Raw genomic sequence first — 18284 nt, 5'->3', positions numbered from 1 at the left:
AAGAACATTGTTTTAATAACATGACAGACATAGCCAGTTAAATTGTATAGTTTTAACACAAGTAAAAAGTGAATTACTATCAAAATTTAATACCAAAATAAACATTATTTACTTCAAAAAATGGCTTTAGAGGACCTTAAACGTTAATATATGTTAAAAGAAAGTGTCCACCAAAATGGAAGATAGATCAATATTGAGTAGATAATTAACATAACAAATTATGACACTGGTACTTTTAATTCAAAAGTTCTCCTGAGTTTGTCTCAGATAAGATTAAGGATCACAATATGATAGTCAGCTAAGGATTAATTTTAGTGTACTAACTTCTTAAGACTACATGTAAGTTTTCAGAGGTAGGGCAAACACACCTTAAAACAGTAATATAATGTCCTTTAAATGTTGTGAAGAACTTTGCAAACATGCAGAAATAAATTTTTTTTTTGTTTGTTTTTTTGCTGTGCGTGGGCCTCTCACTGCCGTGGCCTCTCCCGTTGCGGAGCACAGGCTCCGGACGCGCAGGCTCAGCGGCCATGGCTCACGGGCCCAGCCGCTCCGCGGCATGTGGGATCCTCCAGGACCGGGGCACGAACCCGTGTCCCCTGCATCGGCAGGCGGACTCTCAACCACTGCGCCACCAGGGAAGCCCAGAAATAAATTTTTTTATGTATTTTTCTTTGGTTCACTAAGCTTTCTTCTTTTTGGCACTGACTCTTGACTAGAAGAATCAAGGTGATGAAGGACCTGTCAAAAGAAAACAACTACTAAGAATAGATACTTTCCAGTTTAAATGTCTTTAAGTTTTGAGCTTTTTCATGTCTCTGAGGTCCCTTCCTTCCTTCCTTCTTTCCTTTCTTCTTTTAAACATTTGTAACTAACATACCATTTCCTAAGATAGGATAGCTGGGTTCTCTAAAAGTAGGTAAATTTTATTATTGACATATTTATATATCCTGATGGCTGCTGAAAGTATAGCCTTACAAAATATAAGGTTTTCATTAGGGATGTTGGAGTAGTTAGAAAGATAGATTTGACATTATGTTCTCAAAATAGTAAAATATTTTGAGGGGAATGAGGGGGGAGAGATTAAAAAATGAGCTGCAAATAGAGAAACATTCCACTTTGGCATCATGTAAGATTTAAATCATGTTTTGTTTTTGTATATGGTGCTTAGCAGTGCCCGATAGATTTTAGAAATTCATTGCACCCTTGAATGAATGGGAGGGTGAATTAGGAAAATTGCTAACAAGATTCTGAGTTATCAAACTTTTATTTTTCTGGTAAAACTCACTAATGATACAAATTGGATTATGATTTTGCAGAAAAAATCAAGGCTTAATACACTGGGGAAAAAATTAAAGAACCTAATATATCAGGTTATTCCATTCCCTTAAGATATATAAATTGAAAACAGTATTAACCAACTAGTATATTTTTGAGATTACCCCTTTAACACTTGATTTCTAAAAAGAATCTTAAGTTTTCAGTTATCTAATTTTAACCTACTACTAATAATAAAAATTCTGGTTGAAAAAGTATAAATATTTATCTCAGAAATGACAAATACATTATCTGATTTGGTAAAATAAGGTTCCAAATATAAGACAACTGTTACAAGATTTAGGTCAGGAAAATTTTCTTTCTTCTAAGGTACTAGGAGGAGATGCTATATTTTTAGAGAACATGTGGATTTGGTAACTTACCTTGTTTCTACTTTCTCTAGAAAGCTCAGATCAAACCTGTGGCCCAATTCTAATTCTATATAAATAAAATGGCCTGAATATTCTTGTACTCTCATTTTCTCATTCTATTCATATTTTTCCTGACATAGATCTTTTAAATTTTTATTTTATTTTTATTTATTTTTGGCTGCATTGGGTCTTTGTTGCTGCGCGTAGGCTTTCTCTAGTTGCGGTGTGCGGGCTTCTCACTGCAGTGGCTTCTCTTGTTGCAGAGCATGGGCTCTAGGCGCGCGGGCTTCAGTAGTTGTGGCACACGGGCTCTAGAGTGCAGGCTCAGTAGTTGTGGTGCACGGACCTAGTTGGTCCGCGGCATGTGGGATCTTCCTGGACCAGGGATCAAACCTGTGTCCCTTGCATTGGCAGGCGGATTCTTAACCACTGCGCACCAGGGAAGTTCCCTGATGTTGATTTTTATTTTATAAATTCCTCCAACTATTTCAGATCATTCATGGAATAAGACAGTAAATGTTTACAAGGAAAAATTAATAAACCACATAGCATATTTTATTTTAAAATCACCCCATTTTTTAGAATCAAATATATTTAAACAAGATTTAGATACCAGAGCTCTGAGGTATATCCAGGAATATAATCATATTTATCATTAAATTTAATCTATAGTAATGATATTCTGATACTTGCTATTTTATTCAGCCTATATATAAGACTTACTGTTTTCGCAGATTCAAGCTGACTTCTCTTCCGATTTTCCTTAGAAGATTTTACTTGTTGATTTCCATTAGCCTCCACAAAGATAGAATAATTACTAATTGGTTATTTCTCAAAGAACAACAAACATGCTTTTTCAACCGCAGGCAGCTATATGCGGTTTTTAAAAGAACAACTTTACTGCGATATAATTCAGATACCATACAATTCATCCATTTAAAAGTGTACAAAATTAAGTGATTTTAAGTATATTCACAGAGTTGTGCAACCATCACCACAGTCAATTTTACAGCACTTTCATCCTCCAAAAAGAAATCCTGTACCCTTATAGCTGTCACTCCCCTATTCCCCCATCCTCCCGCCAGCATTAAGACTTTCTGTTTCTATACAAATCCCTATTCTGGGCTTTCATATAAAGGGAACCATATTTTATATATATATATATATATATATATATATATATAGTGTGTGTGTGTGTGACTGGGTTCTTTCACTTAAAGAAACGTACTGGTACTTCATTCCTTTTTATGGCTGAATAATAATAGTCTACTGTATGAATACCACATTTTGGGGCTTCCCTGGTGGCGCAGTGGTTGAGAGTCCGCCTGCCGATGCAGGGGACACGGGTTCGTGCCCCGGTCTGGGAAGATCCCACATGCCACGGAGCGGCTGGGCCCGTGAGCCATGGCCACAGAGCCTGGGCGTCTGGAGCCTGTGCTCCGCAACGGGAGAGGCCACAACAGTGAGAGGCCCGCGTACAAAAAAAAAAGAATACCACATTTTGTTTATCCATTCATCTGTTACATTTAGGTTTTTTTCCCCACCTTTTGCCTATTGTGAATAATGCTACATATGCGGTTTTTAAAATGAATATTGGATGGTGACAAATTATTAGCTGCTATAGTATTATTCTCTAAAAGTACATACTTATTTTCTGATGCTTGCAATGTCCTTTTCAATGATAACTTCCTTAGTATATATATTATTAAATATTTTCATTTCCTGCGCTTTTCTAACCATAATTCAGTCATTATTCTCAAATACAGGAGTACTTTGGTGGAGTAAAGGATAGTAAAGAATACTCATCCTAAACAGAAGCTGCCTAGGAAGAACATTTTGCTGCTAGAGGTAGTAATTTTTGAAATTCTTTTATCTCTTGCTTTTCTCAGCACACTAGTTTGAACGCTGCCTTCTACCAGTTCTTAACTTCCCATCGAGAATGTGGAAAAAAAGGATACCTAAAAATGGCACTATCATCAATGGTGTTCTGGTAAATGTTTAACAACCAGTTCTTTGGGAGAAAGAAATCCTGAGTTGAGGCATTTGCTGATTTCCATGCTATGAATACTCTCATCATGTCCAGTTTCAAGCTGTCAACATGATGTCACTGAATAAAGAGTTGGAAACAAATGCTCCAGCGTACCACTGTTAGTGTGTGCTATTTGTTTCCTTACATTTTACAGAATGCTTTTTCTTCACCTCTGAACCTTTGAGAGTAACTTAAGGGTCTAAATAAAATACAAATTTCTATTCAGTACAACTCATAAAACAGTCATTTTTAATGTCTTATTAACACGATAGTCCATTTACAAGATAGAACATGGGAACAGTTTGGTGTTCTAGGAAATTTCCTTGGGAGTCTGGATGATAGCATCACTTCTCAAAGCCTTTTCTGGATTCCTCTTTCTATTTTTTTAAAATAAATTTATTTATTTTTGGCTGTGTTGGGTCTTCATTGCTGCACGCGGGCTTTCTCTAGTTGGGGCAAGAGGGGGCTACTCTTCGTTGCGACACGCAGGCTTTTCATTAGGGTGGCTTCTCTTGTTGCAGAGCACGGGTTCTAGGCGCACGGGCTTCAGTAGCTGTGGCACGTAGGCTCTGTAGTTGTGGCTCGTGGGCTGTAGAGCATAGGCTCAGTAGTTGTGGTGCACGGGCTTAGCTGCTCCAGGGCATGTGGGATCTTCCTGGACCAGGGCTTGAACCTGTGTCCCCTGCATTGGCAGGCGGATTCTTAGCCACTGCGCCACCAGGGAAGTCCCTCCCCTCTCTACTGTACCTTCAGTAAAATTAACCATTCTTTCCTTTGTGCCTCTATGTAGCCTATTCAGACTGTTATTATGGCCCTGTATCACTGCTTGTTGACCTCCAATTACTACATTTTCATCTAAGAACAAGTTATACCTCCAGCACCTAGTAAAGTACCTGAAACATAGTATGTGCTTACCAAACGTTGGTCCAATAAATGAAGTATTAAAAGCAAAATAAACTCAAATATGGGGGGAAATTACAAGGTTAGAATGGAAAACAAATCTAAAGAGATGCTTTTACCATTTTATTCTGAAAGATTTTTCCACTTCTTGTTTTGCTTTGAGACACATCAAGTTCAGATGTTTTACTGACTAACTGTTCAACCTAGAAAAGAAAATAATTACACAAAACCACATAAAATAATATAATAAAAGTTTTTCGTAACAATAATGGGGGTCAAAAATTCAATCACATAAAATTTAGGGTCTTGCTATTTTGGGTTAATGAAAACCAATAATTTTGTGTTGGTTCTGTCATAAAAAGTGCAAAGGTAAAGATAGTGAAACTGACACTGTACACAATTGACCATTCACTGAATTCAGAAAGTCCCAAATTATCACTAGGCACCACTCTTCCAGAAGATAAGAACTTCAGCCCACCCCCATTGAAGAAAGGCTGCGCAAAGGAAGGCAGGCAATCATCAGTCCCATTACTTTCATGTTGATTTTATCTAAATGTTATTTCAGGATTTTACTGTGTGTAGAAAACAAAATTAAACATGTTCTGCTCCAAGGCAACAAAAATGTATTATATAGTCCATTTGTAAATACAAAGGGTTGTGGAGTTAATAATTGCTTAAGATTTTATTTAGCTCTGAAATTCTGAGATTCTCTGAACAGTATTTAGGTTCATTACTAAACAAATCAACCAATAAAATACTTAAAACTTTTCAACGTATAATTCTCGAATTTTATTAATAAGCATTCTTAATACCTAATTTTCTTCTAAAAGACCTAGAATATAAGAAAATCTGAGAAATAACTAAATAAGCATATAAGCACCTGTCTTTTGAAAAAAATAAAATTAGAAGTGAGATAGAACTGTCAAATTTATACCTGAGAATGAGAAATTGAAAGATCTGGACTTTCTTTAGACCTCATAGCTTCATCTTCTTCACAAACTACACCTGGTTCTGTTAAAAAAAAATAGCTAACATGGTATAAAATTGAATTGGAAGTGAATTAATTTACATTTTCATTAACTTCTTACCTCCAAGTTCAGAAGATCCAGGGTTTTTTTTCTGCTCTTCCATTTTAGTTTCAATGTCAAAATCATTCTACATAATTACATGAAGGAAAAAATGGACATATTTCAAAAAGAAACTAAAACAACTGGGTAGAATATTTATGAACAAATTTGTTTTATGTGAAGGTTAAATATAACATAACACTACAATGACCTTACACTTGCTAGAAATAAAGTGGCCCTATAATTACTATAATAAGGCAACTTATTTATCCAAAGTATAAAATCCTATTTTTTTTTTTTTACTTTGCAGGGTTGCTTTAAGGCAGATGATAAAAATATACAACTTTCTCAAAAATGTATGATGGTTCTAAGAACACTTAGATCTTACTATTGTTTGAGAACACTGAATTAGACATGGTCACACAACAAGCTACTCCTACTGTAGCTCTGGAATTTCTGTATAGATATTAGCATAGACTCTGAATATGACCCAACCCTCTTCAGGGAGTTGGGGAAGGATAAGCACAGTTATGGTATGGTAGAAATAGCAAAGGTTTAATGTCTATAATTATTATTCCTTTTGTGACATTTGTCAAAGAGCTTTAAATATTTTAAAGAACGCTTCATAAATCCCAGCCATATTTGTTTATAAGGCAAGACTGGGATTTAGGTTTTAGGAAGAAAATTCCTTATTCTTTGACTGAAATGGTTAAAAACTGAATTTTCTACTTGTAAGGATGTGGCCACAGAACCTAAATCAGAATAGTCAATCTCTATACATAAGAACTGTGGTCATAATTTAGAATAAAATGAGACAAGAGAAGACAACAAAGATGAGATTAAAGAACAATTATATATATATATATTTTTTAAGAACAATTATATTAATGATGAAAGATTTTCTGGGAGTGAGGCTATAACAAAAAAAGCTTTTTTTATACTTCAATTCATCCATTCATTCAACCAATACTGAGAATGCATTCCGTAAATCTAAGTGTTAGGGACAGGAGGATTAAAAAGATAAGACACTTTTCCTGCCTTCCAGGAACTTCCAGGCTGCTTCAGGACACTGAATTTCCAGGCCCTGAAGAAATTCAACCATGAGCACTTAGTAGGGGTGTTGTATGGTAGAAAAGATTCCAGCATTCGTTGGGGAATTAGAGTAGTTCAGTGGTCTTCTTTTCTTTTTGGCCGCGCCGCAGGATCTTAGCTCCCCAACCAGGGACTGAACCCAGGCCCTGGCAGTGAAAGCGCTGAGTCCTAAACACTGCAGCACTAGGGAATTCTGTGATTTTCAAATTACGCTCCAGACCAAGGGGTTTCCTCAGAGTCCACTATGAGGGTAGGTGAGGTGGTGAGTGGCTCGGCCTCCAGGACCATTCCCTACTTCATTCACAGTAGTTGTGCTTTTAAATTTCTGAGAATAATGTTGTTTGCATCCAGGTAAAAAGTTTTAAAACCACAAACCTTAACCTTCTTTAAGGTCCCTTCCAAACTTGAGTTTATGATTGTAATAAATATTTATAGCTATTAAAGTCCTCAGAATTGAATCAAACATTCATTACTCTTGTTCTTCATAACTCTTTGAATATACTTACACTTATGTAATGCTCCTGTTCATCTTTGAAATCATCTTTGTCCATAAGAATTTTTTGAAGTGGTGTTCTTAATTGTTTTGGTGTTAATACAGATGAATCAATATTTTCTATTCGTTCTTTGTCAGTGGTCACTTTTACTTTGAAGGTGTGAAAAGGTGTTGGGATTTCTCCCACATTTAAGTACATAGGCTCCCCTTCAAATATCACTCCTTCACAATTACCATCCTTAAAACCAGGAGGCTGGTAACCTGGGGGTGTAACTGCAGAAAAGTAAGTATAAACTGTGCTGTTCATGAAACTGAAGAAAATACATTAATTTTTATTATTATAAAATATATGCAGATTAAAGAAATTTCAAACAGTATAGAAGAACATATAATAAAAAGTAAAAATCACTCTCCTACTATCTCCAAGTTCCTATTTTATTCCTTAAAGGTAAACTTTTTTCCCTACACTTGACTGACTATGTGACCTTGAGGAAACTACTTGTCATCCTTGATTTGGTTTCCTCATCCGTCAAGTGGGGTAAATACTAGTACCTACCTCATAGGGTCACTGTGGTATTAAAGTCTGTAAAATGCTCAGAACAGAACTGGCACAGAGTTAAGTATTCAATAAATGTTAGTTATTGTTGATGCTTTATGTTCTTCTAGAAGATATGATGCATGTAAAGTATATATTTTATATATTTATATAATAAATATAATATATAATATTTAAATTATATAATAAATACATGTATATCTCTTTAAAAAACACAAATGAGGTCATACTCTTCTGTACCTAGCTGTTTTTAACATCACCTTTTTTTAAAAAATTTATTTAATTTATTTTTATTTTTGGCTGCGTTGGGTCTTCGTTGCAGTGCGTGGGCTTCTCATTGCAGTGGCTTCTCTTATTGTGGAGCACGGCACGTGGGCTTCAGTAGTTGTAGCGCATGGGCTTAGTTGCTCCGCGGCATGTGGGCCAGGGCTCAAACCTGTGTCCCCTGCATTGGCAGGCGGATTCTTAACCACTGCGCCACCAGGGAAGCCCTTTAACATCACCTTTTAATCTGTTTTTAATATTTTTTGGATAACAATTTATCAGCACATTCTTTTAAATAGCTTGCACAGCACTACTATATAGATGCACCATAATTTATTTACTCAGTCCTCCAATAAACAACTCAAGGTTGTTCCTGGTTTAACCAATACATTATGAAAATCCTCATAAACCTATAACCTTGCAAGGTTGTCTAAGTATATTCGCAAGATACTCTTCTAGCTACAGAATTTCTGGATTAAAGAGAATGTGCCAAATTTTGATACTGCCAAACTGTCCTCTTAAAATGTTACATGGCACCTATATACATTCCCTCAAGAGTATACAAAAGTACCTGCTTACTCCCACACCCTTGCCAACAATGATTTTACAAGTTTTACTGATCTGATAACTGAAAAATGGTATCTCATTGCTTCACTTCCTTAGTTATGAATGAGGTTGAACTTCACATGGACATGTTCAGACCACTGGAGAAGTTGTGTATATTTTTTCAAATACTGATATTAAATATAAATTTTATAATTTCAAAAAATATGTAACAATTTAGGTGCTTACAAACATTTGGGATGGAAACTGTTTCGATGACAAGAAAATATACAGATATCAACTGAAACAGGATGAACTGGAAATAGTACCTTCATCGTAGTAAAAAAGTTTCATGGTCAAACAAACATCATTAGGTAAAGGTCCCAGATTTTGCATTAGAACATAAATCTTGCGAATGAGAAGAATACTTGCTTTCTTGGTGTCAGCAGATGACATACTAGATTCACTGCTTTGGTTTTTACTGGAAGAGAATCACACATTAATTTCTTTTATAGCACCCATAGCTTCTAATAACATAACTTCACATATTACTACTTGAGATTCTTATTCCCATTAAAGCATTAAGTTGTTAAGTTAAAAATTGTGATATAATGTGTTTTAATGCCACTATTATAAAAATTAATATCACTGTTAATATTATTATTATAAACTAATTTACATATATTAAATTAATATGCATTTTATACAAGATGTTTAAAGGAAACGAATGATGGACTTTTATTGTATTTCTTTTATTTTAATTTTTAAAAATTTATTTTATTTTATTTATTTTATTTTTGGCTGCACTGGGTCTTAATTGCTGTGCACGGGCTTTTCTCTGGTTGCAGCGAGCAGGGGGCTACTCTTCGTTGCGGTGCGTGGGCTTCTCATTGCGGTGGGTTCTCTTGTGGAACACGGGCTCTAGGCATGCAGGCTTCAGTAGTTGTGGCACGCGGGCTCAGTAGTTGTTGCCCACAGGCTCTAGAAAGCAGGCTCAGTAGTTGTGGCGCACGGGCTTAGGTGCTCCGTGGCACGTGGGATCTTCCTGGACCAGGGATCAAACCTGTGTCCCCTGCATTGTCAAGTGGATTCTTAAGCACTGCGCCACCAGGGAAGCCCTTTACTGTATTTCTAATAACTTAAGCATACAGTGGCTTTCCTACTCTTTGGCTCTGTTTCACAATCAAAACAGTATATAATTAGCCACAGAATTCTGGCTTGCAGCCACTCCAAGAATATTTTGTATCCTTGATGGTTAATTGGGGATGTTTGAGAAGTTTCAGAATTATTCCTGAAGTTTAGCTATATAGTATTAATAAGTGGTAATCTGTAATACAAAAAGAAAACTATAGAACAATACCTTATGAAGTCCATGATTGGTCCATTACTGGTGTACTTGAATTTAAACTGGTAACATTCTGAAATTGTCTTAAATAGAAAATACTGCAGTTATGAATCTGATATACAGTACTGGTGGCCAAGTAGCTATATATAGCTTTTGTATGACTCACCATTTATTTAATAATTTCTTCTGCATGTTAATCCCTATTCGTCCATTGAAACTTTCCAGTCCTAATAGTCAATTCCCAGGGTCTGGGATCCGGGGCTTCAGTGTTGGAGAGATAGTTATTCCCTCGGTCATTGCAATGTATGTTTTACATACCAGAGGGAAGGAACTCCTTAGCAGGCAGGTGAGGGAGGCAGCACATCTCTTCCTCTAACAGAATGACTAAGCACAGGGCTTCAATCCTTGGTAACCACAAGCAAGTCATTTAAGCCCACTAAGTCTCAGTTTCCCCAGCTAATAAAAGGGGTTGAAAATAGTACCTATCTCATTGGTGCCTATGAATATTTATCAAATGGGATAATTTATATAGAGCCCTTAATAAAGTATCTGGCACACTAAGCATTCAATAAATATTAGTGCATCAGCAATGTTGCTCTTTTACTGAAAGAAAAAATGTGCAACTATAAAACATCTTCAGATGTACATTTTCTGTACATTTTCTGAACAGTTTCTGAGCAATCAATTCATAGCCTTTGCCCATATGATTTCGTCACCATGGGCATATATTAAGCATTAATTGTAGGCTTAATTTGTAGTATCAAAGAAAAGACATTCCTAGCTCTCTTGAAGCTCTAATACTTTTATTGCTTTCTTTATATTCCATTGCTCACTTAGGGATGGGGTTAGCTTTCTCTTTCTTTTTTAAAAATCTGCTTCTCCATGAGTGAAGGAAACACGATATTGTAACAGCTATAGTGTAATGGGTAAGCACTCAGATCATGAACTGGCCTTCTTAGGTCCAAATTCTGGTTCTGCCACTATGACCTTACACAAGAAACCTTGTGTCTAGGTTTCCTCATCTATAGAGTGGAGATGATAATGATATATTACCTCATGATGGTTATAATGAATAAATGAGATAATGCACATGAAACCCCAAAGAACAGAGCCTAGGAATAGTAAGCACTCAGTAGATCTTTCCCCTTTGTTTCTTGTCTTCTGGTTTTCCCTTTCATTTATTATAACCCTTTCTTTCCTTTAACTGTCAGATGAACAGGTAGATGTGACTGGATTGGAGTGAATATTCAAAGATTAAGGATGAGTATCTTATTTTTCTCAAACTCAAACATTTTATAATTCTAAAACAAGAATATAATTAAAAAATATTGCAAAGAACCAGAAGTCAGGAGATTTAGGTTATTTCTAGTGGTTTGTCTTTGTGGCCTAGGCTCAGTCACGTAATCTCTCTTGTAGTAAGTGTATTAATCTGTTTAAATATAACAATACAAGCCCTGTCTTACCTCAAAAAAGTCTTTATGAGGTTCAAATTTTGAAAATATATGTGAAAGTGCATTGATAAAAGCACAGTTAAAAGCACTGGATATTATTATATTTTTATGTTACTTATAGATATTAGAAGCATTATGGGGGTTTTTTGGCATTATTTTTTTTTTAATAACTTAAGCATACTTACCTGAGGGTCTTCTGGATTACTATATACCTATTTAAAAATAATTTACAATTTAGTAAATTGTAGAGGCTAAGTATTCAAGGAGAACTAAATTGGATGTTTAGACTAAAATATTAAATGAATTCAGTAAAACAAAATACAAAACGACCCCCTCAAAATATTAGCTACTTTTCCATTAAATAGATCAGTAGTTTGTATCAAGTGACATGATCAATAGGTGGTTTTAATGTTATTTAATTAAGCAAGGCTGAATTTGACAGTCTTTAAAAAAGAATATACAATTTAAAAATACTTACAGCTAGAACAACCAACCTTAGCTGAAACAAAACAAAGAACAAAAATCTTATTTTTTTTAATTAATTAAATTTTTATTTTCATAGTTTAAATATTATATGTTTCAGGTGTACAACATAGTGACTCACAATTTTTAAAGGTTATACTCCATTTATAGTTATTATAAAATATTGGTTATATTCCCTGTGCTATACAATATATCCTTACAGCTTATTTATTTTATACATAGTATTTATAAAAATCTTATTTTTATTCTATGAAATATTTGTGCATGATGGACCATAAGAATTCTTTGTCCTTTTTCAACATTTATTCCTAATAAAAATAATCTTACATTAAATAGACTTCATATGATGCATGTAAAGCAATACCTCAGATATCTTTCTCTATTCCCCAAAATATCTATTTCTAGTTGACTTACTGAAAGTTGAAATTCATATCGCTAACTTAAGCAAACGGGCATTACTGCCAGTTACAAGGAAAATATGTATTGTGAAATAACACATTAAATATTACCAATATGAGAACTGATTCTGAAAAGAGAAAAAGAGAGTTCAGAGCCCTGCTCATTTAGTAAAGGGAAGAGGCTTTGGAGACTACAGGAAAAGAGAATCACAGGAAATCATTCACTCAAGTAATCTGCCAAAATCTGAGTCATCCTTGATTTGGATCTTTTCCTTATATTCCGGAACCAATCGTCAACAAGTCCACTCAGTTCTGCCAGATATATCCTGAATCTTCTCATTTTTCTCCTTTGCCATCCTGGTCTAAGCCACCATTATTTTTTATCAGTACTGTAGTAATGGATTAAGTGTCATTCTCCTTAATTCCAATCTTATTCTCCTTCTACAGTACATTCTCTAAATAGCAGTTCAGAGTGATTTTTCTTTTAATTTAGAATATAAATCAAATGATGTTACATTTCTACTCAAAACCTTCAAATGGCTTTTATTTACACCTAAAATAAAATCCAAACTCTTTTTTTTTTAAAGACTTTTTTTTTCTTTTTTTGATGTGGACCATTTTTAAACTCTTTATTGAATTTGTTACAATATTGCTTCTGTTTTATGTTTTGGTTTTTTGGCCCTGAGGCACGTGGGATCTTAGCTCCCTGATCAGGGATTGAACCCGCACCCGCTGCATTGGAAAGCGAAGTCTTAACCACAACCACTAGACCTCCAGGGAAGTCCCAAAATCCAAACTCTTTACCTACACAGCTCTGAATGCTCTGGCCCTGTCCATCTCCACAGGTTCATCTCCTGCTGCTCTCTTGCACTGCTCACCACACTCTAATCATTCTGGCCTTCTGTTTGTTCCTTGAACTCTCCAAACTCCCCTCCAACTCTTTGCATTTGCTGCTCTGTCAGGAATATTCTCCCAAAATCAGTGCCTAGCTGGTTTCTTCTAATTCAAGTCTCAGCTTAAATATCACCCCCTCAGAGAAGCTCCTCAGACTACCCTATCTAAAGTTACCCCATCTCTCCATTTGCCACATACTTTTTCTTAAAATGTTAATGGCAGTTAACACTATTGGATGTTATCTAATTTCCTTGTTTTATTGACTATTTTCCCATTATAGAAGGGACCCTCTTCGTCTTGTTGACCACTGTTAGCTTACCCAGCTCCTACCTAGAATACGTGCCTAGCACAGAGGAGGCACTCAATATTTAATGAATATTAAATACATTATGTCTTAATGAGGGAGGTTGGTGACCATGGATAAAATTTTATCTTTTTCATAATTTTTTTTAGAGTTGGACTTCTTTGTATATATTGATACAAACATAAGCTAAGTAACTATACAAAAAAGCTTGTCACAATTTAACCTAGACTACATGTAAATTTATTTCTGAACTCTCATGAAGAAATAACTTATTAAATTATTAGTATAAACATGATAATAGAAGGCATGTGAAACTAATGAATAAACTATTTTAAAAGACTTTTTAATTCATTAAGTTTTTGTAAGTTAATATGTGTTATTAATACAAATGAGTGTTAACAACCAAAACTTGGCAAAATTCGTTAAGTACTAATTCTGTTTGCTTTAAATGAGTTGAAAATCAGTCTTTAAAATACTCAAATTTTCAGCTTTGGTCTGGCCTATGCCCAAGTTAGTTTAAGTTAATCTTTTACTACATGTAACGGCTGTTACATTTGTAGAATATAAACTGTAGAAAAAAAGGATAAAGAGATACCGACTTACATATTTTTTCTCTAAAGCATCATAGCATCCGGACATCCTAAAAAATAATCAAGGATTCATTTTTAGACTGAATGCACTTCCAGAAAATAGTTCTTTTAATAAGTCTCCATATTATCTCATTACTAAATAATACACGGTTTTATTATTAAAGCTTCCTTCTTATTAACTAGCTTAAAATAATAAAACAAAACAATGTGGCAGAAATATAAAATGTCAATAGTGGATGGAAGGAAAGGAAGATAGAAAATATCTGGCAGCTATTTGTGAGGAACAATAATAGGAAAGTGAAGCCTGCTCACATGGAGCATGAAATAAAGTAAAATTTTAATGCAAAAATCCAAAGACCTGCAAAAATGGTATACAGAGTTAAAGAGGGAATCACTAAAACTGGGTTAAACACTTAAAGGTATCCAAGGCACAAAAAAATGTGATTTAAGAAAAAATAATTTTCTTTCATTAGGTATTTCACTTACCACTTCAATAACTGTGTAGATCCTGGACAATCCTTCTGTTCTCTCAGAATTCTGACACACATATCTAAATGCAAAAATAATGATATAAATATAGAGCTACTTAAGATTAGCAAACAAATAGAAATTTAAATGAAGATTATTTTCTTCAGCTGTGTATTACAGGTTTATTATTAATGGTAATTAACTTCCAGATGATTGATGTTAATATAATTAAAGGAAGAAAGTTTACATGGAAACAAATAATCTTTTTATCCTTTTTATAAAATTGCATCATAATGATTAGGATGTATGTTGATGGGTAGAAAAATTTTTCCATTTTCAAAGCTATAGAAACTTAGATATAACACTTTCATGCCATTGTCATCCAAGAGTCTTAGCATATTTGCTATGGACTCTTATCCCAGTAAAATACTTGTAAAAGGCCAAGAAGTTAACAGGCTATCAGATAGAGCCCTGTAAGGAAGCAATAAGTAATATAGTGGAAAGGATGAGGTCTCTCAGTCTCAGGTTCCTTATCAGAAAAATAGGAGTAATATCTAACTCATAGGTCTGTAATGTGAACTAACAAGATATCATACATAACATGGTGCTTAACATATTGCCCACAGAGTTGGTGTACAATGTTAGGTATACATTATGTGCTAGGCAATAAGTTATTATTATAGTATAAACTGGCTCTATTTTACTTCTTTAAAATAACACAAGAACATACACTACCACTGTAGGAGGCTATAAATAGGATGTTTTTGCTATTTACTTCATCATTATAAGAATAATGTCAGGTGATATTATACTTGAGAGATTAAGGGAAATTTTTATGATTAAGTGCTTTCAAAGGTATTGAATATACTTTAAAAAAAATCACTTAGATGTCCACACAAAAACTTGTACAGGAATGTGGCATTATTTATAATAGCCAAAAAGTGGAAACAACCCAATGTTCATCAACTGATGAGTGGATAAATAAAATGTGGTATATTCATATAATGGAATATTATTTGGCCATAAAAAATGAAGTACTAATCCATGCTACAAAATGGATGAACCTTAAAAACATTATGCCAAGTGAAAGAAGCCAGTCACAAAGGACCACATATTGTATGATTTCATTTATTTGAAATGGCTAGAATAGGCAAATCCATAAAGACAGAAAGCAGATCAGTGGTTGCCTAGGACTGGGAAGTGGGGGAAGTGGAGAGTGACTTAATGGGTATGGGGTTTCCTTTTAAGGTGATGAAATGTTCTATAACTGACTGTGGTGAATATACCCAAAATCAATGAATTGTGCACTTTAAATGAGTGAATTGTTAGATATGCAAATCATATCTCAATAAAGCTGTCATTATAAAAACAAAATCTCTAAGTCAAAAATTATCATTTTAGAGCAAGCCAAAATAAAAATAACATCTTTAAAGAAAGTCTTTAAATAAACATTATATTACCATATAGATATCTTGTTCCATAAGCACATTCTGGGAATATTCCTCTCAAATACGTGATGCAGGATATTGAAACTGCTAGAAGCCTCTTCACTAACACTAAAGACTGCTGCTCAGTTGATATCTTACTGGGAAGTACAAACGTACTCTAAATTCAAGGGAAATTAAAACATTTTATTTAGATTTACTAAAAATACAGTCTTCCGGAACTTAAAAGTAGATCTAATTTTTTGCACAAGCATGGTACTTTCCCAAAGAATTCTTAACCATAGCAGTTAGTAATCCCCCCAAAATCCGAGTGGCTTCTAAAATGTGAGGGTGTTTGCAGGGTAGCAGCCTAAAGGTAACATGCAAAAAGTGCTTAAGAATCGTGTTAGAAATCCCTTGCACATTAACTGTCTGTAACTGCATAATACATGCATAGATAACACTGATTTTTCTCTTTAGTCACTGACTGGGTTTAACACAGGTAACTGTAATGCAAGATCTGTGAAGGGTAAACAATTTTATCTTTGTGGGGCATAAAAATTCATTTTCTAGAAGCGGACTGCTATTAGTGATAATTTCATCAAAGGAACCTAATAGCATTCATTGATACCTAATGTGAACTGAATTTGAACCAGCAATTTAATACAATGCATCAAGCATCCAATAGAATTCTCCATTAATTCAACTTAGTTTAGCAAATATCTTCATTCTTAAAACATTGAGTTTACTGATATCACTAAACCCTCAAAGAGGTGACTCTAACTTTCTAACATAAAAATAGGTGAGACTTCAAGAAACAATAAAATTAGCTAAATTAAAATATATTAAAATACAAGATCATAAAAAAAATACAAGAAATCATACCATGGAGGTTCTGTGCAATTGTGCAGTGGCCATCCTCTGATAAAGTATTTTCTTTCATTCAACCTTGTGACACAAATACAAGCTTTAACTTCAGATCTTATTTTTATCACTAATTTGGTTTACTATATGTAAAGTCAGAAAGAATTTTATGTGACTAAATGACAGGATTTTTTTTAACTTAGAATCTTCGAAAACATATTCATTTTTCTATAGAACTCTTTTGAGTAAAGTGCTAATTTTAAACCATTTGACTAGCAACCCTCACATAAAAGGGTTATTAATAAAGCTCTTTAGAGCTTCCCTGGTGGCACAGTGGTTGAGAGTCCGCCTGCCAATGCAGGGGACACGGGTTCGGGTCCCGGCCCGCGAAAATCCCACATGCCGTGGAGCGGCTGGGCCCGTGAGCCATGACCACTAAGCCTGCACGTCCGGAGCCTGTGCTCCGCAACGGAGAGGCCACAACAGTGAAATGCCCGCGTACTGCAAAAAAAAAAAGAAAGCTCTTTAAGAGACCTCTTTTGTGTGTGTGTGGTACGCGGGCCTCTCACCGTTGTGGCCTCTCCCGTGGGAGGTGGGAGGTGGGAGGTAACAGGAAAAGACATTAAAAAGTAAAAGAATAAAAGAAAAGGGAAAGAAAGGAAACAAAGAAAACAAAAACGAAACAAACATGTATTACGTAAGGTCTGAGGGTCCGGCGGCAGCGACCAGGCGAGAGGCACGACGTGGCATGCGCTTTGCCCGATGCGCTTGCGCCTTCCTTCTACGGTAGCCGGCAGAGGCGATTCAGTAGGCTTTTGACCTTTGGTCGGGGTCACCTTTCCCGCCAAGAGCAGCGCAAGGTGCGCTGGGAACACCAAGAGCCTGAAGGACTCCTCTCAGCCAGAAAAGCCGCACGTCAGCGGGGGAAGGTTAACAGCATGTGCGAAGAATTCCCGATATACATAGCCGTCTTACAGTGACCAAGGTGTTCTCAACGGCCATTTAATTAGTCAAATTAATTTCTGATTGTTTTCTAACTTTTGATTTTGTTATTGGATCTACCACATACTGCATTCACGCTTTACAGTTCCTGTGTCTTCAGGAAACCAGCTGCCCTAGCAGTCTCCTACCTAGATGTTTCCACTGTGCTATATCTGTGGGGACAGTGTTAGCTTTACTGTAATTAATGTCTCATTTAGAAGCAAAATAAAACTCAGAGCTGGTAGGTAGTTGGAGAATGTTTAGTAATACAAACTTCTTAGTTTGCAGATTGTTATACATGCAAATAAGTTGTGTTAGTAGTGTATATATATATTAATTTCTCATAAACTTTGGTATGTCTGCATTACCAGTTAGAAAACAGCCACCCCAGATATGAAAAGATTTTCCCAGAGTCAATTAGGAGAGGAATGAAGACCAGAACCCTGTTTT

At 35.1% G+C, this 18284-nt stretch overlaps 1 protein-coding gene across 1 annotated transcript; it reads right to left on the bottom strand.

The window, feature by feature from the left end:
- Positions 1 to 126: 126 nt before the first annotated feature.
- On the bottom strand, positions 127 to 16982 carry HORMAD1 (HORMA domain containing 1). Its single transcript, XM_030846245.2, has 14 exons — positions 16875 to 16982; positions 16026 to 16170; positions 14584 to 14647; positions 14111 to 14147; positions 11907 to 11927; positions 11614 to 11640; positions 9993 to 10060; positions 8962 to 9113; positions 7283 to 7542; positions 5706 to 5772; positions 5552 to 5628; positions 4737 to 4820; positions 2412 to 2483; positions 127 to 741 (listed from the first exon to the last, which is right to left on the bottom strand). Exons 1-14 carry the CDS (start codon positions 16905 to 16907, stop codon positions 661 to 663), a joined length of 1188 nt encoding a protein of 395 aa, XP_030702105.1. The 5' UTR covers positions 16908 to 16982; the 3' UTR covers positions 127 to 660.
- Between the last annotated feature and the right edge of the window lie 1302 nt (positions 16983 to 18284).

This window comes from Globicephala melas, chromosome 1 (assembly GCF_963455315.2).
Source record: "Globicephala melas chromosome 1, mGloMel1.2, whole genome shotgun sequence".
Taxonomy (NCBI): Eukaryota; Metazoa; Chordata; class Mammalia; order Artiodactyla; family Delphinidae; genus Globicephala; species Globicephala melas.
Note: the sequence above shows the minus strand (reverse complement) of the source record. Positions and strands in the feature narration are given on the sequence as shown.